Genomic DNA, 27875 nt, shown 5'->3' on the forward strand with positions numbered 1-27875 from the left:
TTACATAGTCTACTTGTGTTGCTGAATCTGCACAGTTATTGAACAGCTTGCATTTTCTGCATACGTCACACACATTCAACCTTCTTTTCACATATGAAAGTTTATTCGATTCTTAACTTCGTCATCAAGATCCATAAGGTCCATGCATTCTCTTTGGTCAATCTTCTTTGTGCGTTACGCTCGTCTCTTGTGATGTCACCAGCTCCTCTTTTGCTCTTTCTCATATTCCTTCAGGGAGTTCCTCCCTTAGAGTGGCATCTCTTCGGGAATACATCTTGTAGGGCTTTCTCAGAGGGTATTTTCTTTCAAATATTCTACGTGGTATGGTCACAACTGCTGGTGTCAAGCATGGCACAATCTCAGGCTCCCAACATACCATGAAGTAGGGGGGGCAGGACTTCCTACAGAGGCATTCAGCTGCTCCTCTACAAGCAATTTCCATTATTCAGGCATACTCTGGCGAGCACTGGTTCCTGGCCCTCATTTAACTGAAGGGGGAAAAACAACTGCTTGCCTTTTTTCTGAATATCTGTCAGACTTTCAGCGGACTCTTGCTTGTCTGGTTTCACAGGACTCAAGGTTTCTTCTGATTTTGGACTGGTGTAACATTTTAGGGTGTTCTCTTCCAGTGTAGATTGCCACTTAAAACTGGGAGGAAGGTTGATTTTCAAGCATGGAGAAGGGTTCCCCTCACCAGTTTGTTCTCCTACATTGATGACTGTGATGTCTGGGACTTGGTTATTTTTTAAATGGAACTCTACATTCTCAGAGCGTTGATCCATTACGTGACAGGTACAATTCAGGCTTACATAATTGGTACTCATTTTTAATTTGGTAGTGCGGTTAGTCTGAGTCCAGAGGACCTTGTTTACACAGTCGATCAGAGGTGATGACCTCCTCAGGAGATCGTTCCTCAGTAAGCAAGGTGTCCTCTCTGGACTCACAACGATCACCAGATGTTTCAGCCGGTGCCATCCAATTTTTATGTCCAGATCTGCAATCCCTTCTATGGAAATATCATTCCCTTCCTAATTTTGGAGTTGTCCGGGAAGTGGTGTGAGTAGAATTTGGTGGCCCTTCCCCCATCCTGAGTTTAGTTGGTCAAAGGGCCTTTTTGACAGGAGGGTGGCTTGGAATCCATTATCCATTAGAGCTGATAATTTACACTGACCCGCACCTTAACTTGTGCATAAAATCGGCCTTCTTTCTCCTCCAATGTGCAAAGAAAGTGTGAGTTATTTAACAGCACCGTGGTCATTTTCTTAATATTGAAGCCTGACACTGTGTGATCCTGTGCAGTTTTCCGTGTCTGAGTTTGGGAATCTGTAAAACAAACTTTGCAAATCGCAATGTGAGTTGTTGGGGAATCCTCCTTTTCCCCGGCTCCTTGACTGTCCCCGTTACCTGGCAACAGTTCTCAGAACCTGTTTGGAGAAAGGACACCCCATCCGTTTCACTTCTGTTTGGCTCTCATGTTTGGGGTTGAATAGTTTCTGGTTCTTGGTCGGTCTCCATACTTAGCATGTCCCACGCAGGGTCTTTTGGGAACCATTTTTCTTTGGGAGGGATCTCCCTGTTTTTGAAAGAGAAGGAGCCTCATTGCAAGTTTGGCGGTAGCCTTGCTGGTAAAACCGGCAGGCTGCCGCCAAACTGGCATTTATTTCTAGCGCCCGCAAATGGGCAATTACCGGGTCATTATGGCCTTGCCAGACCTGGTAATTGTCCATTTGTGGACGCCGGAAAAAAGATGCTCCCCATTCCCTTTCGGGCCCATAGGGCTGCATGGGAATGGGGAGGTTGGATGCACCGGCACCATTTATAACAGTGCCGGTGCATCCAACATGCTGTGCTCGCGGGTGCCTTTCTGCCCGCCAGGTCCATGCATGCATGCTTACCGGTACCGTAGTTCCTGGACCGGCAAACTTATAATGAGGCACAAGGTCTGTTTACCAGAATGCTCCAGGGATTCTTCTCTTTCAAAGGGGATCATGCAGAGTTCCTCCACAAAGTGGGTTCTTCTTTGGCCTCCCCTAGTTATCATTTGCTCTTTGGGCTCTAACATTTTGAGGGTAGAAGAGACTCTTTCAGGCTCAGAGGTTTTTAGGGGTTCTGTTTGGGTGAGTAAGGAAGCTTCCTCAAGGGCTTGGGATCTCCTCTGCACCCAGGCTCCCTCCTCTGGAACCTGTGGTTTGTCAGAGGTTTCCTCCCGTCCTTTCCCCCCTGGGGAATCACACGTGGGTGTTGGGGAGTTCTGGGAAGCAGGGTTAGGTTGAGAGTTGGACTGAGCCCTCAGCAGGCGCCCCAGATCATTGGCCAGTTGCTGGACCTGTCGCTCCAGTTGCGAGAGCTTGTCTGGGTGGTAGGGTGGTCTCAAGTCATACCTCTGCTGCTCATGAAAGGTGTAATTGTCCCTTCTCCCGGAGTAGCTCGGGTACCGGAAATTCCACCCATAATTTTCCATCCTGAATCTCCCTTCTCCCGGGTTCAGGGATCTATTGTCCTACTACCATTGGATTGGGCCAGGTTGGGTGGTCCCTTCTCCTTTCCATTTTGCTTGTTGGCACAAGGGTTACTTTTAGGCCCCCTATCTCCAGATCCAATGGAGGGGTAGTTTTTACCTCTGCCACCTTTGCAGCAGCACGGGTGTTAGATGGTATGGGGGTTTTGACAGTATTTTTACTCTCAGCAAGCTTTTGAGTTTTACCCAAATTGACCTTTTACAATTGACCTTTTGCACAATTGACCTAATAATAGTGGTACTAATTGACCTTCTGGACAATTAACCTTTTTGGCAATTGACCTTTTGCACAATTGACCTTTTGTGGTTTTGGTAGGGGATGGCAGAGGGTTTCCCATGTGGGATTTCTCTGGGGGGCATGGGGGTGTCCCCCCGCATATATTGCTTAATTGACTGTATTACCTCAGAGAAATGGGTCTTTTTCACTTTAAAATATATGCCTTCTTTTTCTTTTACACTGGTTCATTGTTTTCCGGATGCAATGACAACATTAAAATATTGAATTTCACTTTAAATAATAATTTTTCTCCATGTTAGCTCCCCGAGCGACTGTGGACTTGTCTTTTTTTACTCACAATTCGATTTTGCATAATTCTGACGGCGTCACGTCACCGGCAAATACATTTGCTTCCTGGTTGTCATTTCTCACGAGATTACGCATTCGATTTAGTTCGTTCCATCGGGCAGTTAAGGTATATTTTTTTTGTAATACAGTGTTAATTTCCTTTTCTTTTATTTGAAAATGCACGATCGATTTACGCGAACTCTTCCATTTATTCTCGTGTTCAGCAACCGTTATGAGAGCACGTTTACTTTTCTTTCCTTGAATGACGCCGTAATCTTACCAGCTCGTTGTGAATGGTACGCTCCATATTTAGCATTTTGTTGCAAATGCAGTTATATGTTATCTGAATAATTTACAGTCACTCGTTGCATATGAGATGAACGATTAGACAATATTATTATGTAGAGTAATGTGCGTACATATTTGCTTCGGATGTTTTAACAGCATTTGTAATGTACACAAACAATTGTTCTGCAAGCAGTTTTCGTTCGAGCAATTCTAGCTCGAATAATTGTAATACAATCAATTTGTATACAACCAGCTTTTGGACCTCATAAATCCTGGCGGCCTGCTCAATCACCCAATCCAGGGTCCTATGCTCGTGAAAGTCACGCACCAACTGAGTAATTATGTATTTTGGGATAGCATGGAAATATGTAGTTATGAACTCCATACTGTTGGTGTTCACCCGCCGGGTAGTCTGAGCAAATGCCTGCTTTAACTCCTGCACAAACTCTCTAGGTGCCTGATCTTCCCCAAACTGCAAATTATATGCAGCCTTACGGGCCTCTTGTGGATTCCGATGGGTGGAAAAATATTTAAGTATGGTTGCTTTATAAGGAGACCATTTATGATGGTCCTGGTACTCCAGTCCTGCAAAGAAACTGAAGTACTGAGGTGAGAATATCCATTTAACAAATGCTATACAATGCACATAATTCCTAATCTGGAATGATGCCATCATCTGCTCATAAAGTTCCAGGTGCTCCCATAACGAATACTTGGCATTCTTGTGGTATGGGATATGCTTTTTATGGCTTTGATTTGTCTTATTGGGTCTTTCACAAAACCTTTGCTCTGCTTTGCTATCTTTTTTATTCCTATCCACTTGAGTCCATTCACCTTCTGTCTCAGAACTGCTAGCGGTACTCCCTTCCTTGTCTTCTAGATGCTCCCTATCTCTATGAGACTGGGAATATCTCCCAGAACCAAGGGGTCTGAACTCCTCTCGCCTGGACCAAAGGTGAGCTCTTGGGGTCACTCTCCCTGGAGTTCTTTTCAGGCCCAGGATAGAACCCAGTTTCCTCATCCCTCCTATCCGGGAGCCTAATATTTAGGGGAAATCTCCCCTTCCCCTAAATATACAGAGGTTTTTAGAATACCCTTCCTACGCTGAGAGTCTGGCTTTTCTCCTTCAGTGAAGAGGGCAAGACGGTCTCTTTGTAATCGCATCTTCAGCCAATCTAACTCCCTGACTTTCTCCTCAAAAGAGTTTTCATGGCCTGAAGTACTTAACGTATTATTCTTTACTTTCCAGGACACACTGGCCCAGCCACTTTCCCTTCTTTGTGCTAGAGATGAATACTCCTCAATATCAGACAGAGACTGGCCTTCTTGATCAGTTGGACTGGGCCTGGGTAAGACTAACTGCCTCATGTCACCCTGTTCTTGATAGGTGGCATTCATGAGGTTGGTTCCCATTTGTGCACGAGAGGTTGTAAATGAATGGCATAAGGCCCCTGTTGGGAAGGGTGCCTCACCTTGATCAGTGGGCCTTGTCCAATATCCTGATTGGTTAGGGTGCCTCAGGTCCTGTTTATAATTTTCAATTCTTTGGAGAGGCTATCACACCTGTGTCACTCTTTATTTATTTGCTGTTGGTAGTCAGGGAGCTGGCTTTTTAATTCTGACACTAAGGCCTGATTAATCTCATGCACCCTGCTCTCAGCTACCAACCGATCCTTTGTTTGCTGCACCTCCTGCTGAAGTGATTTATTCTCCCTCTGTGGGCCTTGTAAGCTGCGTGCATATTCAAGGCGCTTTTCCTTCAGGAGACTAATCTCTTTCCCTTGTTCATCTCTACATTTGCTGCCTCCAATAGTTCAGCTTCTATTTTCCTCACTCGCTCTTCAAGCTCATTCCTTTCTTCTCTCATTCTGGTCAGTTCCTGAGACCCTGACTGACTTTTTTCTACCTCCATTTCCAACTGATTTATCCTCTGTAATAGGATGCTGTTATCCTGATTCTAGAGGTCTTTTCCTGAATCAGCTGCGTCCTCTGTTGTTTCAGATAACTTACCTGCTAATGTATCTAATGAGTCATTTTGGGAATCAAACCATTTGATAATTGACTATTTTGAGTTTTCATATGTTTTATTTCTGGTTGGAATGCAATAGTGTCCTCCAAAACGACTCTATTATGAGCAGCTTGGTCATTTAGCTGTGTTGCAGTGTGCTCAGATTTTCTAGACACTCTTTATGTGCACTTTTCAGTGCACACAACTGTGTTTCAGATTCTCCACTCCCTTGCTGCAGTGTGTTTAGCTCATCGTTGAGTTGTTGAACACAATCCTGGGCCTGTGACAGTTCTCCAGCCTGATTCATCCGACTAGCCTTACTATTTTGCCAATGCTCTTCCACTAAAAGCAGATGAAAATATAACTGAGAAGTTAACTGAACCATTTGTATCTGTGCATCATAAGCAGTTGTGGTCATATAAAATGCTTCAAGTGCTTGGTGTAATATCCCACCTTCAAACCAAATATCATTGCTTACTGAGGAAACCTCCCACACAATTCTGGTTTGTCAGCTTCCATCATCATCCTCAACCCATTCTCCTTTAAGAAATAATTTAGCTAGCAGATGCTCCCTCTATTCACCAATTTGTACAGCAGTCATTTTCACAATTGGCTTTTTTGCACCTTACTAAAACTTTCTTTATGCAAGGGCAAACTCACCCTGTTCCTGGTTTTTTTTCCTCACTCAAATACATTCTTACACACTCTTCATTTTCTACCTATACACCTCCCTGGAACAAAGGAGTCAAGTCCTAGCGGCAAAAGGTGACTTTCTCTGTCCCTTAATGCAATTGCATCAAAATGAATAGACTGTCACAATGTACTTGTCATGGTTCAGGAACAGAAAGCTAAATCCCTGACGAGACCCCAATTTGTAACAGTTTATTGAGAAACCACCCTCAACACAGGGGGCCTCATTACACGGACGGCGGTAACCATGGCGCTATTAGCACCATGGTTGCAGCTGATATTTTACCAAGTCCGCCATGGTGAATGGGGGAATTACCGCCCTATTCCAAGGTGTGTGGGGGCGGTAATTCCCCATTCACCATGGCACTTCCCCATTTTTGCCCCGATAGGACTCAATGCGAATGGGAAAGGCGGTAATTATGGTACCGCAAATTGCGGTACCGTAATTACCTCCAAGGTCCCTTTGCGGTTCCTGTCCTTAACACCTGGTAAAACCAGCCGTTAAGGTAGGGTCCCACAAAGGGACCTCGTAGTAAGGCGGTAAGGGTTTACCGGCACTGGAACACTTACCGGTACCGGTACACTTACCGGTACAGGTAAACCCTTATCGCCATCCGTGTAATGAGGCCCAGGCAGTTCCTTCCCTCCCCACTTAGGTGTTTATGCAACAAACTGTTTAAGAGATTCTTTTTTTAAGCCCTATCTAAGACACATATCATGCCCCTTGGATCCCTCTCTGCTGAGATAACAATGAGCCAAGAAAAAGGCCTGTGTACGAAAAATATATTTGTATTTATTTAAATAAAAAGTAATAGAAATTAGCGTGAAATGAGAAAACACCACTTTATCCATGGCACAACACAATCAACTTCTCTCAACATAAATATATCACAAAAGGGAGTTAAAAAGAACACTCACAATTCTTCACTTTCTGTAAATTTCACTTCACAAAAGAGTTACACTGATCAATAACAAAGGCTCTTATGTAATGTTGTGCAATTTTGATTTTCCTGCAGGCATAAAAGGCTAGTGGTAGGATTTCAAGATTGGTAATGATGGTTTCGCCCACACTTTTGGTTTAAAATAAACACAGGGTGATTTATTGGTTTGTTTTTCAGACACCGTTTGCTTTGGTCTATGTTGGGAAGTCAGTCTGAAAAATTGTAATGCTTTGGGGAATTTGGGATTTCAGACCCCCCCTCACTGAAAGGCATGTGTTGGGGAAGCTGGATAAAAAGATTGGACTGATTTAGGAACACAGACACCTCTCTTCCTTAAAGACGTTGGGGTCAGCTGGACCATAAGGATTACCCAATTAATGTATAGACTATAGTTTTCAGCACACACTGGGAAGTGAACTTTGTTAATTTCGAATATTAACAAAATTCACCCCGTAATATTCTGCCAAATTGGGAATTAATTACATTTATATTTTGGTTAAATAGGCTAAGGATCTACTCAGTTTTGCCCCCCTGCCCACTATAAAGGGAAGGGATTCAAGGCAAGCAGACTGCCCCCACCTTTTGGTTTCCTAGGGCTCAGTTCTACTTGCATAGCAAGCCTCTGTTTAAGGTCCAGGAAGGCAAGCTGCATCTCAGGACACTCTGGAAAGATAGGACAGGGGTCTGGTCACTCCACTCTCAAAGATGGCCTCCCGATGTCCACCATAGGACCCAGTCAACTTTGAAGCCTTCCTAGAAATAGACAGCTCCACCCAGATGCACTCTCAGCAATCTCATCTGGTGTCTCCTAACAGCTGTCAGATGGTAAGTTTCAGCAGCCTTCCTGATGGTCTGTTCTTCTCTCTTTCTGTCCCTTGGTGTCTCCTTTTTCTGTGTGTTTCTTCCTTTCTTTTGTTCTAGTGTAGTCCCTCTTATATAGCAGCAATGACACCACCAATTTTATAATCTTGGGGATGTACCCTGCAATAATTCCTGCCAATGGGATTGGACAGTTACCCTTCTCTCTTCACCCAAACCCAGCCTCCAAGTCAGGATTAGTTTAGTGGTCTGGAGTAACATATGGCAATTCACATTTGTCATCGCCCTTTGTTCTCCTTTCAACTCTTTGGCAAAAACTAGTTATGTATCACAACTTCATAATGTTATTAGCAACTGCCATACTAAACATATTTTCTGATTCAGCTAATCATGGAGAATTAGATAAACCGACCACCAAATCCGTACCATGTAGCACGGCCATGTGGCACATTTCTGCCGTATCCATAAAAAGCACAACATGAATATGCAAGTTATTAAGCATATCCCTAATTTCATTTTCCACCCGCTCACCAACTCTCACATTTGGAACACGTTCAGATCAGCCAGAAACCTAGTCTAACTGTCCATTACAGTTCCCCGAGTCAGATAGATGATTTTATATCCCCAAAATGGCCTGGAAATTACATAAGAAAATGGTACATTGATGAAATCCATCCACCTAATGATGGCTGAGAAAAAGGCCTAAATGATAATAGTCCTTTTAAATTAATTGTGAATCTCCATGTGAGACAATTGCACTCCTGCCTACTGGCCATTTGTTTTCACTGGGTCAGCCTCTACCCAGAGTTTTTTTTGATCAGTCTACTTTGTATTGGAAGCTTGATCTTTGAAGTGGGTGCCCACATTTTCACACATATTAGTCATGCTCCAACCAAGGGTAACTTTTCTTGAAGTCAATGCTTTCAGAGCCAGCAGGTCTGGAGAACTCTGAATTTTGACACCTTTAGCAGTACATTTTATTGCAGTTGGTCATTAGATGGGAGATGTGACATCCAGGCTGGGAGTGGGAGATCTCCTGGTCATGTTTTGCCCACAACCAGCATAAGGTGCTGCCTGGGGATCACATTTTCCATGAAGCCAAAGTGGCTCTTCAAATGTCACCAGAGTTTTGTAGGTGAAACATAATATACATTGCTTTTTGTCAACCCGGACATCATGTTTTGTTTTCCTGATATTTTTCTGTGAGCAGTGATACATTTTATTTTTACTTTTTAAAACTGTTTTTATTTACACCCCCCTGTGCTGGCTGTTTTTGTTTTCAAAGTTTAAAAATCCTGTTTTCCATGTGACAGGGATCTTTGATTCCTCCTTCTTTTGTAATTTAAAATTCTGCTTATCCATTGGTAATGACAGGTAGACCCTTTTCCACATGGCTCTTTAATTTAGCTTGAAAAACAAAAACCAAGACCAGGCCATTTTTGTGTGTGTTACAAATCCTGCCATTCATGTGTAGGGACTTCTGTTTGGGCCTTTAAATGCACCCCACACAGCATTGCTCCCTGCCGGCATTTTCTCTCCCACTGTGTTTGCACATTTTAGAAGTTTAGATCTCCCCAAGAAGTTTAAAAGTTCTTACTGGCTCTTTCAGGAGCCTAACCTGGCCTCGTCTGCTGGCGTGTCCTTGTGCCAGCTAGTGGCATAGTCCTTCACTCAGTCACCTCTAGAGCCTTTGCTCTTGGCACCAAGAGTTCCACGCTGACCATGAGGTGCGTGAGGGGGTCTCTCCCCTTGCCCTCACACCAAACACAAAACACTCTGCGCACTCTTCCGCGGCTCTGCCAAGCTAGAATGATTTATAGTGCCCAGCTTCCACAGATAGGTAGTGACAACAGACTCCGGTCTGATGCAGGGAACAATGTAGCACACAACACACTCTGCGTACTCCGCCGCGGCTCTGCCAGGCTGGAATGATTTAAAGTGCTCTGCCTCCACAGATAGGCAGTGACAACAGACTCCAGTCTGAAGCAGGGAAGAATGTAGCACACAAAACACTCTGCACACTCTGCTGCAGCTCCGCGAAGCTGGGATGATTTATAGTGCTCCGCCTCCACAGATAGGCAGTGACAACAGACTCCGGTCAGAAGCAGGGAACAATGTAGCACACAAAACACTCTGCACACTCCGCCGTGGCTCTGCAAAGCTGGAATGATTTATAGTGCTCCGCCTCCACCGATAGGCAGTGACAGACTCTGGTCTGAAGCAGGGAACAATGTAGCACCCAAAACACTCTGTGCACTCTGCCAGGCTGGAATGATTTATAGTGCTCCGCCTCCACAGATAGGCAGTGACAACAGACTCCAGTCTGAAGCAGGGAAGAATGTAGCACACAAAACACTCTGCACACTGTGCTGCAGCTCTGCGAAGCTGGGATGATTTATAGTGCTCCGCCTCCACAGATAGGCAGTGACAACAGACTCCGGTCAGAAGCAGGGAACAATGTAGCACACAAAACACTCTGCACACTCCGCTGTGGCTCTGCAAAGCTGGAATGATTTATAGTGCTCCGCCTCCACAGATAGGCAGTGACAACAGACTCCGGTCAGAATCAGGGAACAATGTAGCTCACAAAACACTCTGTGCACTCCCAAATTACTAAATTACTAAAAATATTTGTCAAAAACAGCAAATTGTGCACAGTACCGCATTTCCATGGAGACACGGCCCCATGCATCTACAGGGGCATGGAGGCGAGGGCCGGTGTAATACGGGAGAAGGAAGAGCTTGGTGCCGGCATGGATGTGGTGGGAGAGGTGGAGGAATGCACGAGCCGGGAAGTGGAGAAATGAGTATCAAGCGGAGCCTGTGTGGGACCTCAGACAGTCGATGTAAAGCCCAGACACCTTTTGTTTAGCTGTGACGAGTAAGAGGGGAGTTTGCGAGCAAATACCAGCTCGTAGTGCACGGAATTTGCTTGGCATCCTCCTTCCTGATTGGCTGACCGAAAAGGCATGTTCCAAGAGCTGTGCTCATTTCATACAATGTCCTATAATTCCCACAAGGGTCTATGAATGATTCTATACATTGAATAAGTGCCAGTCCACTACGTAGTCTAGATTGTCTGCGCACCAGAACGCGCCTCTGCTATTCATAATAAAGATTGGCACGCTTATTTGACCCCCTCCCCACCAAACGTCTTTCAGAATAAACTCAACCTAGTCCTGAATAAAAAAAGGCCCTCCTCGGAAAAAGGTCTTGTGCTTTGACTAGGTTGTGCTGATTGTTTTTATTGGCCTCTCCAGAAGTGTTATTGTGTGTGTGTGTGTGTTTAAGCGTGCGATTTAATGTCTTATGTGTTTGACAGCTTCTTGTAAATTGTGCATTTATTGTAAATTGTGCATTTCTATGTTCTACTGTACAGCTGGGAATCCACCTTGTCCTGCAGTGTGTACTAATGGATGGGGCTAGGTCAGTGATCTAAGTGAATACAACTGGGTATGGTGTTCCTTCCGCACCCCATCACAATAAATCACAGTCGTTTTACCCAACAGGTTTCGATAAAGATTTGTTTTTAATATTTTCAGATTGGTTTACATTGTGATTTGGTGCTTCAGATGTCGCTTTATTAAACACAAACAGCTGTGCCTGCTCATGAAATGACAGAAGATGAAAATCTGACTGTGTTGGTGTAGAAATAAAGATGGGATGGTAGGAGATCTGCACACCTGCTTGGATTTGAAACCGTGAAAAAGGAAACAAATCTGGCTTTTCCACTCTAACAACATGTGTTATCCTGGGCAACCCACTTCATCTCAGAGGGCCTTGTTTTCCCTAACTTAAGTTTGCACGATAAAAAACAAACACGCCGAACCATGTCTCCAGAATTTCAGACTTTACCTGGCATAAGAAAACAGTTCTTGTGCCGTTGTCTGCACTTGGCAATGGCCACAGTGGTTGGGCATGTGCGGTTGTAGCTTTGATATGATGACTAGACATGGCATATGAGGCTTAACCTGGTACTAGATGGCACTATAGGGCATATGAGGCTGCGCTTAGCAGTTTATAGCATGTCATTGCAGTGCCAGGCATATGAGGCAGTATTTGGCATATCATGGCTATACCTAGCATGTTGGCATTTCACAGATATAATTTGCCTATGCCAGTGACTGGCCACATGAGTCAGTAATGGCATAAGAAAGCAGGGCTCCTGGCGTATAATGGTTGTGCCTGTTGTGCCCCCGGCATATCGTGGCTGCAACTATTATGCTTTGGGCCAACGCTGTTGTGATATATGGTTGAAACTAAAATGGCTTTTTAGTGATATTTGTTATTCCTCTTTAATAATATTTGTGATTTTATTAATTGTATGCTTATTGAAGGATTTTTTAATTTTTTTTTTTACTTTTGAGATGTTGCTTCCTGCGATGACACCAGGGAAAATGGCCATATGGCATCACTTATTGTGATATTGTCAGGGTGAACGGTCATGTGATGTCCCTCCATGAGACATCATCATCGGGTATGTGATGCCACTGCTTCTTCTCCTGGCAATTTGATCAATTAACATTCCTGGGTCCATGGCCATAGTAGGCCTGAGATTCAGGGACATCTTTGGATGATTTCTTGTAGGTGTGTGGTGTGCCTGCCCAGGAATAATCTCTTTGGATCCCCCTAAGGAAAGTCAACGATTTGTTCCAGGAGACAGGAACCCTCCGTGGGAGGTCTCCTGGGAACAGGTGGTTCAAAGACAGTCTTAACATGACCCTGGCTCTCCCACTCTAGGGTGCTGATTGAGTAGCCCAGTGGAGAGGTTTAGCACAGAGAGGCGTTTCACCATCTTTAATTTTGTTAGGCCTCCCAAATCTCCTGCCCGCTTCCTGCAGACAAAGCACACTGGGAATGACATTGGCAGGCAAAGGGCCCTTGTTACAGCAGTCTGGATTACACTCTTGAAGAAAATACATGCTTGTTCAGGACAATCTGTTGTAGCATTTTGCCTATCTAAAAGGGCATGACCCTCGCCTTAATGGATTAATCTTTCAATTTCAAGACAAGAAGGAATCACCTGGAACTCTGTTGGGGATACAATCTGTTCCAAAGTCCTCTGCCATAGAGCAGGAGACAGAATGCTCAAAGGAACAGGAAAGCTCTTCTTCCTACCAATCCCAAGGGTCTGTTTGGGGGAAACTGCTGTGTGGGTGTGGCCTGCTTCAACTGAGGCACTAGTACCCAGGACCCTACCACTGCAAGGGACAGAACCTCTACAAGTGCCCCCTACAAACCTTCCAGGTCGAGAAGGGCAGAAGAAATGACAAACCTTTTCCCTGTAGACCCTGGCTAAGGTCTCCAAACAACCCAGCGGTCCATGAACAGCCGTGGTCCCCACCTCAAAGAGCTTGTGAGGTACAACGTCCCAGACATCGCAAGCCTGTCCCAAGCCTCTTCATACTATGTGTCGCTGTTGCTTGGACTGCACCGTATACTGGACCCACTTGATCAGCTCACTGACACAATTCTGAATGGCCACCATACGAAGCACCTAGAAGCCCGACCCAACTCGGTTATGCCCCGAAGATAAGAACGTAAGGCACTTGAAGAGGCCCTGTCCCCCTGGTCCGACCTTAAAGGACCCTAGTGACTTTTAAGCCGCTCTTCTTTACCTTTTTTAAGACATTGTCATGAACTTTACCTTTTGCTGTTGAAATCTTTCCCTGATCACCTTTATATACAAACCCAGAGTGCCCCTTTACTTTAAAGACTGATTTCTCTGCTGTGTTCCCTTACTGGGGTGGGTCACTATTTTTTTCATTAGTTGTGTGCATTTTTGTTATTAGTTTAAAGATCCTATTCTTATAGAACACTGGTTGGACATTATTTTATTTTGGTATCATCGCATTTTTGTTTGGATTGCTTTTGTGCCAGCTCACGCCCATCCGGAAGAGTACTGCCAGCCTTCAGCCTGCATTACCTCAAGAGGCGAATGAGGTGTACCTGTGAGGCTGTGCCTGTTTCTCCTTTATGATCGGGTTCCCTGCTTGCGGGTTTATTAGTAGTGTGAGGCTGAGCAGGCGCTTTAGCAGCTACTCATCCCTGTACTCCTGCAGAGCAGTAGTCATGTGGTCACATATACACACATCAAGGTGCAGAGTTTAAATGTTGTGGGTTCCCACAAAATGAAATGAAGTCGCCCTTGCATACAAGCCTCGAAAATAGAAATGTGTCATATTGTGCTTTCTAGTCTAGTGCAGGTCTGGGCACTGGGGATTCTCCGAAAGTTCCAATATCGTGTAAATGGAATGTGCAGGTGGGCAGCTCAGGGAGTTAAGCTCTTGCTACTGGCAGTTGTGACCAACCTGAAGTTCACCAGTTCGAATGCCAGGCAGCCAATGGTTAACAAATGTTGTTGTTTTTTTATAGTGCTACGATACATGAAAACTGCGGTGGCAAGCACTATATAAAAACACATTTGAATTGGATTGATCTCTTTTGTTGGTCCTCTGGGGTTAGCTTTCTAAAATTCTTGCAGACTATGGATCGCTCTGCCAAAAGCCCGGGTCACCTGGGGACACCTTCCCTTATCGGCAGGGCAGCAAGGAGCGCTCCCCTTGCACTGCTCAGCGAGAGGGAAGGAACTTGGCAGGAAGCGACACCAGCTGCACTGCAGAGCAGTCCGCAAAGCAGGGGGTGCACTCATGGGCACTGCAGCCAGGCAGGCAGGCTGTGCACTGGGGGGAATGCAACGCTCGGAAGCTCTCGGGCTCGGGGCAGGTCTCCAATCCTGGCCCCCTTTCTTAAAGTTAACGAGCAGGCTGCGTTGAGTAAGTGATTGGCTGCCTCGCATTCCCCGCAGGGAGGTCAGTTTACTGGGCGCAGCTTCTGGGCTGGCTGATAAGGTAACCACACACACACACAGGCAGCTCGGAGCGGGTGGGGGAGACTCCGGGGCCCCCCTCTGTAGCGAGAGAGGAGGAGGGGATGGGAATCCTGCAGAAGCCGCGGGGCTGGAGAAACGCTCCCGCTATGGGGGGCCGGCAGCCTGCCAGCTGGCGGTTTTGTGGTGGCAGGCATCGTCCACGCGGGTGATTGCCCTGGCGCGGGGAAGGAACTTCGGCATCAATGCGGTGATTGCAGCGGTTTGAGTCGGTGGTGGATTCCACTGGGATGGCAAAGGATGTCTGCAGAGGGGGGAACAGAACCGGCTGCTGACACCTCTGCAAACAGCCCAGATGTGGAGACGAGTACACCGGCAGATGTCAGAGGAGAGGTGAGCATCGAAGGGCAAGTGGCGTGCACGCCTTGCATGCCTACACGCTGACTGGCATGGCATTTCAAACATGCGTTCCGAAAGGCTAAATTGCTAATACCGTAGTTGCTTAGGAATTCGCCTTACATTGAAGGGGTGTGCATTTTGTGTACGTGGTTTCGATGTTACAGAAACTCCCAGGACAATGCAAAGATCGCTTTGCGGTTGTTTTGTTTGTGTTGCCTATGAGGTCATGCTGCATTCGGCTGCCAGCTGTGAAGGGGAAACACAAGCAAACTATTGAACTGTGACTGTGCACACTGGGGGAGTCTCTAGTCTACACAGTGCACCGGTGTGAATAGGTGCAGCCTAGGGTAGGCTTCCCTGCCTCGGGAGATTAGATGCCAGGGCGCTCTCCTTGGTGCTGAAGGGCAGTTTGGTCTGGGGGCAAGGTGCAGAAAACGGGATAAGTGGAAAGAGAGCGTCTGATGGTGGTGACGCTGAGTAGTGGCGGGGAGCTCTCCGAGGTGCTGAATGACAGTGCTCCCGGCCACGGTGCTGAAGATTAGACCAGCGCAAAGGCTACGCTCTCCAGATGACCAGGCATGGCAGCTCTCCATGGTGCTGAAGTACCGACTGCTCTGTAGGAGAGCGCCCTGTGGCGTCCAGCGAAGAACCCGCCCGGGGGGCTTCAGGATTCCGAGAGCTTGAAGGGGAGCCTCCTGCTCGGTGTGGTGGTCACCCTCTAGCTGGGAAAGACCGCCAATTGCAGAAGCGTGCCTTAAAGGCTGCAGGAACTCCTCCCACCGCCATATAAACAGAGCGTGCATGACAGCATCTCTTCCCAATGCAGGGAATCGCCTTCTGATAAACCGCAGACGGGCACCGCTCTACCGCACATGGGGCAAGGGGGGTCCCTGCAACAGCACCCCCAAAAGGGGGCGAGGGGTGCAAAGGGGCAGCATTCACACAAGGCGACATACCATTTCCCAGTATAGAGTAGCATATTAAACGAATACCCAGTGCCGCAGTTCGTGTGTGTGTGTGTGTGTGTGCGTGTGTGTGTGTGTGTGTGTGTATATATATATATATATATATGTATGTTTTGTTTTGCCTTCGTTCTGCGCTTGTTGTGTCACCCCTTGTGCGCTGTGTTCGCTCCGTTTGTGTCTTTTGTTTAATACCCTTCTACTATGTGTGTTTCTCCGTGTTGGTGTGTGTGTTGATTATTGCCGTCACTCCCTATGTGTTGTTTGCTACCTTTTCTCTTTTTTTGTGTGTGGTTGATTGACCAACTGCATATTTTTAGTTATCTTCCCTGCATGTAAGTACCGGCAGTGCAGGTAGTTCTCTACTAGCTTTGTGTGTGTGTTTGTTAATTATCTTTTCTATATCTATCTATTTATATCTATATATCTATGTATATATATATATATATATATATATTTTGCTGTGTGATTTATTGCCTTTATTGTGTGTGTGTGTCGGTATATGTCTATGTGTGTTGTTTATTCTCTTTACTCTGTTTCTTGTCTTCACTGTGATTGTGTGCTGGTTAGTATCTTCACTTCGCATGTGTTCTTTGCGACTTTTAATCTTTTTGTGTGAGGTTGATGGTTTCACTGAGTATTTTTCATTAGCTCCACTGCATGCAGGTAATTCTATACGCGCTAGTTGTGTGTGCGTGTGTGTATTGTGTATTGTCTTTGCTCTCTATATTTAAGTATTTTTTTGTGTGGATTGTTGTCTGCAGTGAGTGTGAGTGTACGTGTGCGCGCGCGGGCATGTGTGTTCTTATTGTTTGCAGGCATCTGTTTGCTGACATTAATTTTAATATTTTGCGGCATCAGCCCTTTGCTCGGCTATTATTTCTTTGCAATCTAGACACGCATGGACTCCATCACTTCCAGAGCCTCTACATATTTGATTTCATTCATGCTGACTTAATGAATCACTCTCTTGCAAGCGATAGTCATTAATAAGTCATGGGATTGGAAACCCAGCATGATCAAGTAGTCCTTCTTCGCAGCCCTGGCTCGTTCACAGATGCAGAATTCAAGCACGAGAGCTGGGGAGCAAAACTCAAGGAATGACGTCTGAATGAACAGCAGCGCATGATGTGGGATTAATGCAGCAGGTGTTGGACCATGCCCATGACTTCCAGGGTCTATAGGATGATTTTCCTGGGGTCACCCCCCTGGAGAATGTATAGAGACCCCTCCAGCATACACATCTTATGAGACCTAGTGCAACTACAGTTAGTGATATAGAGGGATCCATAGGGGATTCCATACTCGCACACCTATGCCCTTCCAGTTAACTGAGCATGGAAGCCTTGAGTTTCCTTAGATTTCTCCTACATCCACATGCATTGAATATACTACACCATATTATTATGCTCCCCCGCCCCCCAGTTTATCACTATATGCTTTACATAAGGACAAAAAAGCAACCTCTATACATTAAGACACACTGTCCATGTCGCCAGAAGATCAAGCCGGCTGTCTTTGTAATACGAATCATAAGTGCGCGGTGCTGTACCCGCGGCCCAGATAGGGCAAGAGATCGTGTGTCTGGACCCTCCACCTATGCATGGAGCTTGAGGCACCCCAGGCAGGCTCATGCTCTTTCAATGATTTGAAGTGAGGTAGGCCTCAGGAGAGGGAGCTCAAGGACCCCAAAGCCCATACATTGGTCTATGATGAGGAAGAACACTTGGCGTGCCTCTTCTAGAGCGGTCCTGAAAAGTAAAGTCCACTGAACGCTGCTGGGAATAATGCCAACTCTTTGTGCCCACGTGGAATTGGAGCAGCCCGGGAATCAGGGCAGCACACGGGGCTCCCTAAGGTCATATACCAAAGCATTAACATCATAGGATAACCCCCGCCCCCGCAGTTTAGGGGTTCTAACTGTACAGGACAGGTAGAGATGTGGCCCCTGTGCTGTCGATTGGCATCAATACGATATGGCCACCCTGCCATCAAGTAGCCAGGATGGCATTTACTGTACTGTCAGGCAGGTGGGCACATATGTACACAGACACACAGGCTGTTCCACTCAATGCCAGGGTTTGGTGTTAACAAGTAAAAAGTGGCACAGAGACATGCATGATCTTCCCTTCAACAATCAATGCCAACGTAGCAAGAACATGGCAACTCTTACCACCCGGGGTCATTGGCAACCACCTACATCCATGCACCTCGTCTGTCTCCTCCTCCCTCCCCTTACTGTTTTTTTCCTCCCCAACCCCCCTGCAGCACTATCAGAAATGTCGTCAGGCCTAATATGATAGTCGCTTGTTTTGTTCCTCCCCTACCTTTCTGCACCCTTCTCCCTCACCTCTTGTTTTTTTTCCGGCTCTACCAGAAATGTCGTCAGGCCTAGTACGGTAGTCGCCTGTCTGTTTCCATTTCCTTCCCACTCTCCCCCTCCCTTCCTTTTCTATGTCTTAGCTCTTGCACTATCTGAAATGTCGTCAGGCCGAGTACGATAGTTCATTTCACATCCTTACTGTTCATGGCCTGTAAGAATGTCATTGTATTTTCCCTTGTTCCCTCCCTTGCCTTGAAGCGCTTTGAAACACATTGTGTATAGGCGCTATATAAATAAACTATCATATCACCCTCAGCATGTCCACATTTCCATTCCATGCCGCTGCCTCTCACACATGCACCGTCATATGAGACAGTCACAGCTGCACACCACACAACATCCATCAACAAAAAGGTAACAATAGCTAATGTTCCACATCTTTAGACAAAGCCTCCAAATTATAAGCATAGTCTAATTGCAGAATTGACTTGGATAGCGCAGTCATTGTTCACCCCCTTCCAAGTGCCACATTGCTTTCGGAATCATCCCACACAGACGGCAGTGCACTGGCCCCAGGCACATTCCGGGCCCACTGTATTGGGTTATTTATATAGTGCTCCTTCCCCATTTGTATGGCATGAAGGCGCTATGTGGTTGGAACGCCCCCGGTGACGGTAGTCAATGTGCTGGAGGTTCTAAGCGATTTAGATTAGGAGATACATGTGTGCATTTTCGCGGGTCTAGGACTTAGGTGGCTGGCTAGGCTTGTACATCTTTAGAGTGCATAGAAATTCAACAACCAACCTGACACCCAAAGGCTCTGGACACAGGAGCTCATTGGCCATCATTGTGCGGGTAGCGCTCCTAGCGTCCATCCACTCACCATAACTCTCCTCCTTCTCCCATCTTGCACGTTGCCAACGCACAACGCAGTCATGTGCATAGCGTGGCCACTACTGTGATCTTTACTCCGCTTGCTCAAAGGGACATGGATAACAGGCAGCTTCTTATGAGTTCCAGGCAATTCATGTTCACAACATGAAACACCTAGGCCTTGTTGGTTTGCTTCCCCCTCCTGCACAGCACACCCTGCTCCTACTCCTCTTGACAGCTTCTTACTTGTGTTTGTGATTGTGTACAGCACAAACCTAGCAAGCAGGCACCGTAGCACTGCGCATGTCGCAGAGGGTGGCATACACGCTGGTGTCGCGTTGTTTTACCAAACCCGTTTTTTCGAAGTAATTCTCAACGAAAAAATGACTTTAAACAACTCATCGAAACGTGAGGCTAAGGGGCTGAAAGTCGTGGGGTCGGAGTTGGGGGAGACTAATAGTACAGGGGAAACGCGGGGTTTGGTGGGATTGGCCCACAATTAAAAACAAAAAAGAATGATTTTTTCAACGTAATTTTCGTGGGTTACAGTATGTGTCATGGGGGTGGGACGTGATGTGGGACCACAAGGACCCTACACCCCTGCGTCCCCCCTTTTTGTGGTCATACTTTTGGGCACAGCAATTTGCACTCTTCTACACCTCAATAATTTAAGAAGCAAAATCCAGCTGACTGTCTTCAAAGTTGTTCTATAGGACGACGGAATTTCTTGCCCTGCTCCACAAAACGAATGCTTATTTTTACTCTCGTTTGCCAAAACAATCTTTGACGATCTTGCCTGCCCTCTTTAGCAGTCCATGTGCTTTTGAGTGGTAAAACAACTTAATTTTATGCTTAGTGATGGGGCCCACAACAAAAAAAACTGTAATTTCATCCCAAATGAAATTGGACAGCATTGTCCAAAACCAATGTCTCTGAATAATAAATGGCAATGGGTTTACGTTAGGGTAGAGCCGTTTGTTGCTGCGCGTTGGCCGTTAGGTTTCGTGGATTGGCTAGTTGCGTCCCCAGCACTGGGAGGCATTACCCTAAATCTCTCACAGCGAAAGTTTAAATAGAAGTGCTGTGCCAGCGATTCGCGCTTTGCCCAAAATAATTTCATTCTTGTACAATACAATAATTCATTAATTCAAATTGGATTGTGCTCTTGATTTAATGTCATTTTGCAGCCGACGCGTGTTTCGACACTAAGTCATTTTCAAGGCCATTTGAAGTGTGTCTCTGTAATTCTAGGGTCCAGTATTATCTTTGATCTTCTGTTTGACAATTTCTCTTATGTATCTTCTTTGAGATACTTCAATGGTATCCCTCTCCAATTCTATGCTGGTCACTTTTTCAATAAGGTGACCTGTTCTGGCGATCGATTGGTCCTTTAGTGGTTTGAAGTAGTCCTTCTGGATAGTGTCCTACATGCGCAAGGTGCCCAGGACCTAGCCAGATCATACTGGACCCTAGAATGTAAGAGACACCCTTTGAATGGCCTTGAAAACAACCTATTGTCGAAACACTTGTTGCAGCAAAAACAAATTAAATCAAGAGCACAATCCAATTTGAATTTGTTAATTATTGTATTGTACAAGAAAGAAATTCTTTTGGTCAAAGCGCAAATCTCCGGCACAACACTTCTATTTAAACTCTCTGAATAATAAAGCCTTGCAAATTCCTCAGCTAAAAATGTACTCCTTTTTATAGGCAACACCCTAACAAATTTAACCTCTTACCACTTATTTAGTTGTCCATCAATACAATTGTGAACCTACATTCTCCTGGTAAAGAATGTATTGTTCCAATAAAATCTACTAATAGTGTTCTCCATGGTCCTCTGGATATTTCCACTACATCACCATCCAATACTTCCATAACATCTGCACCTTTTTGATTTTCAGGCCAATAAAATACACACTGCGAGTTTGGCAGAAATACAGCGGTAATTCTGCCAACACGGAATTACCATTACCGGTGTGGTGTCTGGTGGAATCACTGCCGTATTACAACTTGGCGGGAGCACGCACCCACCATTGGCAATAATGGTAATTCCGTCTGGCTGAAATACTGCCGAAAACGAAGTACACAAGGGTAAATCTGCCCATACTTGGCATGATTACCATTACTGCCAGGTCAATCCTTGCTAAATCAGCTGGCAGAATGACTGCCGGTGGAAATAACATCATCACAGGAAAAGGAAGCACTGCAACAGGCATCTTTAAAAACACAATCCATTGAAACTCGTAGGAGTGCCACCCATCCCCAGAGCCAAGCCCAATCATGTCTGCAGTGAAAGGTAAGTCAAATGTACCTGATATGCGGGTGCGGAAACCCAGACGATCAAGATCTAACAGCCCTGGCGGAGGAGGTGGTGGCAATATCAAAGGAGCTCTATGGGCCACAACAATGTAAGATCACACAGCAGCGCAAGAATGCCACCTGGGCAGACATAAGGGCCAAGGTGGTGGCTGTAGGCCATATCCCACGGGACCTTGATGACATGTTGTCGAAAGACCTCAAGGCACGAGTCCGCACCCTCATCGCCAACCAACGCAGGGAGACGGCTGCTACAGCTGGAAGAACAGTAGACCCTCCACAGCTGACCCCATGGGAGGAGATGGTCGGCAGCATTAGCCACATGGTGGACCTGGAGGGTGTGGGTTCGGTGAAGGTCGGAGCCAGCAGCCAGGGAGAACCTGATGAGTACATGAGTGAATGATGGGCCCATTGCAGAACAACTGTAATAGCATGTAGACATAGACAAACTGACAGGAACCCCAACAATGCATGACCCATCCATATGACACTGCAGGCCATTACATCACGAGTAATGGAAGCCGTGATCCCCTTGAATTCCAACCAAGTAGGATAACAAGGGCATGATGAACAAAACTACCACCATTGAACTGCAAGTAACAAGGACTGTCACACATCTTCATTACACATCACAACCCCCCTTGCCTGCACACTGGCCACTCATGCCCAGACACTACAACGAGCATGGTACCAAACATGTAGCACATGTCAAGCAAAGAACACCACTGGATGTGTGTCTCAAACTAGCTCAGCTGTCTCAGCTGACAGTAATACAGGATACACAAGCAACATCCAACCTGCCCTACATGTGCACATGCAAACCTGTATGTCAGTGATGCACATGACAGCACGGTCCAAGCAAGCAAGCAAGGCACGACCCCCATACTGATCATATGCATGCAGATCAATCAATGCTGTAAACTGCCATACTGTCAGTCACATGAAGTTTGCCCCCCCTGGAGGCCTAGAACTCTGTGAGACCATAGTACACACAACACTAAATGACAACATACCTAACACATTTCCATCAAGGTATTCACCCACGCTTTCATGTCTGCCAACAGGCACACAAGATACTCGGGAACCTTCGGAAGGTGCCAGTACCTTGGGCACATCGGCACCAGCAAGCGCTACAAAGGCCACAGGCCATGCCTCAGGCGGGAAGGGAAGTGTGACAAAAACAACAAAATCCAAGGGGACAGTACCGTCCACTTCCATGTCCACTGGCACACCGGCCACAATTCAACTGCCTACTCCAGCCATTATGGAGGCTGCTGCTCCACCCGCAACAGGGGCACCCCCCACCACTGCTTGGGACTCAGGAGTACAACACACCCGGTCAAGTGCCGACAGCGTCCAGGCATGTGCCCAGCCCACTGCACCCACTGCCACCAGGCAATCTGAGTCGGCCTCCTCCAACTTCAGTCCTGCATGTTCACCTGTGAGACACTTCTCACCAGAATCTTCCCCCCTGCGCAGCCTCTTGCCCATGCAATCCTCCTCATCCCCCTTGTCATCTCGCCGTGCCCTCCACTTCGAGCACTCGGGGGACACAGATGGCCATGCATGGCAGGCAGGCTGGGCATCTGGCAATGAGGGTATGGGCCCCCAACCATCCCCTGAGCCAGTGCAGGGCCCCACATTGCAAGCCATTTTCGGAGAGGCTAGACAGAATTGAGGAATTGCAGGCAGAAATATGTGCCAACACACAGAAGCAATTGTGCCATTCACAGGCCATGCACAACATGATTCAGGGGGCCTCTAGGCAGGTGACCACATCCATTGACTGGCTGTGCCGGAACGCAGTGCACTCAAATGCAACCAACACCCTTATCAGCCAGCGGGTGAGGGAGCTTGTTAAACAAATCTCAGCCTCACATGAGACCATGGCCAGGGGTATCAATTTAACCATGCAACACCTCCGGGGCAGTGAGCCAGTTAGTTCCGTGTCAGCCACCCTTACAGAGGGATCAGTGGGCAGTACGCCACCCATGCTCCCCTGCCAGCGCAAAAAGGGGACAAGAGGAAGCGCTAGTGGTTAAGCACATGCGACAGACTCAGGGTGTGGGGTGGGTGATGGAGTTGGGCATCAGGTTGTGGGGTGGGTGATGGAGTTGGAGATCAGGGTTTGTTGATATGAAAATAAATCACTGTTGAGTCTAGACAACATGTACTGTGCTTATTCTAGGATACATGTGTAATCAGTGAATCATCAGTGACATCAGAGGTGCATGTGTGCTAAATCAAAAATCGAAAAAAGTTGTTAAAGAGGTCCTGGTGGAACCCCCACGTATGTCCTGAGGTGCCCTGTATTCACCTGCAATGTCTTCCTCATCAGAGCCAGCATGATGCCATCACATAGCACTGTCATAGCATTACTGTGCAATGATATTACAGGCCAGCAAATGGTGCATGGACTAAGGCAGTGGTCTCCACATTTTTTATGCCAAGCCCCCCGAGAAAAAAACATTCTGGGCCCGCCTGCCCCACCCTCCCTGGGTCAGTATTATTTTTTTATATACATAGGGCCTCATTACGAGGTAGGAGGTAGCCATGGTGCTATTAGCACAATGGCTACCCCCTTACCGCATTCTGGGTCCGGGTTCCCGAAATAGGGATTTACCAGGTCATTCCCACCTTGGAGGACCCGGTAAGTCCCCATTCCGGGAACTATTCCCTATTCCCATTCAAGCCCCCATAGGGCTCAATGGGAATGGGGATGGAGCTAATAACGGTACCGCAATTTGCAGTACCTCTTATTAGCTCTGAAGTCCCTTAACGGGTCCCTTCCATAACACCAGGTAAAAACAGGTGTTAAGGAAGGGACCCGCTAAGGGACCTCGGAATAGGGTGGTAAGGGATTGCTGACACCGGTGTCCTTACCGGTGCCGGTAATCCCTTACCACCTACCTCGTAATGAGGCCCATAGGCTTTGGCTTCCGAGTGAGTCAGGGGTAGGGGCCATCAGCATGAGACACCTGCCCCCAAATGTGCATTATGTAAATGACTTTGGGGTCATGGGCCATCCGCATGGCCCACCTTCCCCCCAACATTAAAATAACCTTTGGTGCAGGGGCCATCAGCATGCACCACCCACCCAAAAGTGCATTATTAAACTAACCATTGGAGCTGGGGCCATAACCTTGGGCTACCTGTCCCCAAAAGTGCATTATTAAAATAACATTGGGGCAGGGCCCTTCAGCGGAAGCCACTTGCCTCCAATGGTGGGATAGGGTTGGTATTGCAATGAAGGGGGATGTAGAGACCACGTTTAAGCCAGACCCCTAACACCCGCGCTCTCGATGGAGAGCATGCATGTTAGGGGTCTAGTTTAATTTAAACCGAGGCTGCTACATGCCTCTTCACTGCCCATCCGTTTTCCCCGATTTCACGTTTGGGGGTATAAGACCCCCACTCCAGACCCCTAACACCTTTTTGCAGGATGTTAGGGTTATAGAGCGGGGGCTGAATGCCTCCAATGGTGGGGTCAGGTGTTGGTGGTGAGGGGTTTAAAGGCCTCGACCTAAAAAAAGTCACACCCCTAACACCAGTGCTCCCCACGGAGAGCCCAGTTATTAGGGGTCTGTTTTCTTTTCAAAGTCGAAGACAATCCCATTGTTGGCATACGACCTCCACCCCAGGCCCCTAAGACCCCTGTGCAAGATATTAGGGTTCTGGAGCGGGGCTGAATGCCACCAATTGGGGGATCAGTTGTCGCTAGAGAGAAGGAGGCAAAGGCCCCAACTTAAAAAAAGCCAGACCCCTAACGCACATTCTCTCTTGGCTTTCCAAGTCAAGGCCTATCCCAATGTTGGGGGTGTAAGACCTCCTCTCCAGAACCCTAATAACTGTGTGCCAAATTATAGGGGTATGGAGCGGCGGCCGAATGCCGCAAACAGTCGATCAATAACCAAAAAAAAAGTAATTACTTTGCCTCGTGGTGGTGCAGCAGTCCGGTGGTCCGGCAGTCCTGGAGCCGGGAGTAGGAGGTCAAATCAGCCCAGGAAGGCTATGCATGTTGCAAGGGAAACACAAAGAGCCTTCTCGGGCTGCCTTTATTTCCAGGTCCCGGCTCAAAAATGGCCATGCTCCTTACCCCTCTGACGCAGGCCAAGCCCCTGTTGCACTGAGCATGTGCAGCAGGGGCCATATTGGATTGGGATGCTGCTAGTTGCTTAAGTAGCAGCCTGATCCTATTTTTTTGTCAGACTGTGGGTGCGCACCCCCCCTCCCCTGGATTTGAGGCCATGCCCCCCAAGGTGGGTTCGCCCCAAAGTTTGAATACCACTGGTCTAAGGTAAACTAAGTTTGAATAAATTCATATAACTCATAATTACTGCAGCCTCACATTATAGTGACTACTCACATTTTGGCATGTTTACATATTGGCTAACGGTATCAGAGAATCATCCGGTTTGTCCCCATGGTACTAAGGACAATTCAAAAATTCTGGCGGCGTTCAGGATAAAATTTGAGTGAGGAAAACATTCTACTCTGATATAGTTACAAAATGATTCTCACGCATATATGTTCACATGTTATGACAGAATGGCCACCATAGAATAAATAAGAAAGCCAAACGTGTCTTGCTCCGACACTTTTCCATAAATTCAAAAGTCAGTTATAAAAATCACATTAATGCAATCAACAAATCATGTAGTTAGTACACGCAATATGGATCTGGGATAAAAGTAATGTTGCCTATGTGAATCAAAAATCACAATGAGTTATCAAATATGTGTTACATTTTTCTATATATTCTTCTATAGACCTCATTGGTGTTTGATATAGCTACATTTGTGTGTTCAAGAGTTGGGTAATAAATGCACACAATGTAATGAGATAAGCTAGGATGCACATAAAAGGACATGTCAGTAGAATGATCATCTCTGTCACAAGCAATTATACAGGCCAATTTACAGTACCAAAAGATCTAGTATCTCCAATTTGTAGTAAAATACAATTGTGTATAAACAATACATACTGTCTCATAGAGACATTAAGCTGTGTGCACAAACCTGAACTCTGTTAGGTCTTCTCCTCAAAAAATACATGCAATATTTATTCTGTACATAACTGTCCTTGTATGTGAAATTATTCCATACACTTCCTATTACCAAATTACAGCAAATATCACATGTTCAGAAAATGCAGGATAAGATACGTTTTTCATTCATCCCATTGGGCATCACTGTGTTGAGTCTATCTATCCATTAGTTCCCGTTGTTCAAGCTTTTCACGTGGGTTCTTGGATCGACCCAAGGTATTAATCACTTCTAGGATTGGTAGCTGCATCTCTGTTATTTGGTGCCTGTTGTTAGAAAAGGGCCTAGCCACTTATGAATTTGGGTTATTTGTTCTAATATTAGAGCGATGGTCACTCCATCTAATTTTTGATTTTCGAGATGTTTATCCTACATAGTTTAGGCTGCATGGGCATTTGATTGAATAAACAACATTCTTGGTATTGCAAGTCGCATAGTGCTTTAATTGGCCATCCCTTGGCCCTCTCCTTTTCCCACCTGCAAGGCTAAAAACCCTGGGGTCATCTTCGACTCTACACTCTCCTTCTCTCCTCACATCTCTGATGTCTCTAAGAAGTCACACTACCAGCTGCACCTCCTCAGAGGCATACTTCCTTTCCTCTCCTTCCCCCAGAGGCTTACTGTCTCCAGAGCTCTGATTCTCTCTAGGCTTGACTATTGCAACAGCCTCTTTTTAAATCTGCCTGCTTCTACTCTCCGCCCTCTCCAACCTATCCAGGACAAGACCATGAGACTTGTCCTTGGACTCAAGGCCAGGGATAGTATCTCTCCAGGACTGAAATCTCTGCACTGGCTCCCAGTGGCTACAAGGATTAAGTTCAAAACCCTCTGCATCGTCCACAAGACCTTCTGGGGTCTGGGGCCTCAATACCTTCAACTCCCTCTCCCTAAACACCTTCCCTCTCGAGCTCTTCGCTCATCTACCTCAAACTCCCTCAGTGTCAGTCGCTTCTCCAAGCAACGAGTTGGTGGTAGATCTTTCTTCGGCTGGTGCCTCTTTCTGGAACAGCCTTCCTGCCTCCCTGAAACTTGAGGAGAATCATCTTCGATTCTGGAAGCACCTCAAAACCTTTCTCTTTGCTTCTGCTTTTTCTCCTCCTCTCCCTTGCTGGCTTCCTGGCTGACACTGAATTTGCACTGGTTACATGGTCACCCTCTGATCTCGGACCCAGGTCCCGTCCCCTGCCAGTCGCACTCCTGCACTACCTTCCTGGCTACCCCTCACACTTGTGGACTGTTTCTGTATCCCTACAATCCCACTACCAGCACTTGACACCTGATGTCAGCACTTATCCT

General features: G+C 46.5%; 1 protein-coding gene across 1 annotated transcript in view; it reads left to right on the forward strand.

Annotated features, from left to right (window-relative positions):
• The first annotated feature begins 14782 nt into the window (after positions 1–14782).
• The window catches only part of LOC138527543 (transmembrane protein 151B-like), a 351127-nt gene continuing 338034 nt past the window's right edge, over positions 14783–27875 (forward strand). Inside the window, exon 1 of the mRNA XM_069638794.1 lies at positions 14783–15051. Within this exon, the coding sequence (XP_069494895.1) occupies positions 14959–15051 (93 nt within the window). The 5' untranslated portion in view covers positions 14783–14958. The remainder of the gene's footprint in view (positions 15052–27875) is intronic.

This window comes from Ambystoma mexicanum, chromosome 14 (assembly GCF_040938575.1).
Source record: "Ambystoma mexicanum isolate Mex_15411 chromosome 14, UKY_AmexF1_1, whole genome shotgun sequence".
Lineage (NCBI taxonomy): Eukaryota > Metazoa > Chordata > Amphibia > Caudata > Ambystomatidae > Ambystoma > Ambystoma mexicanum.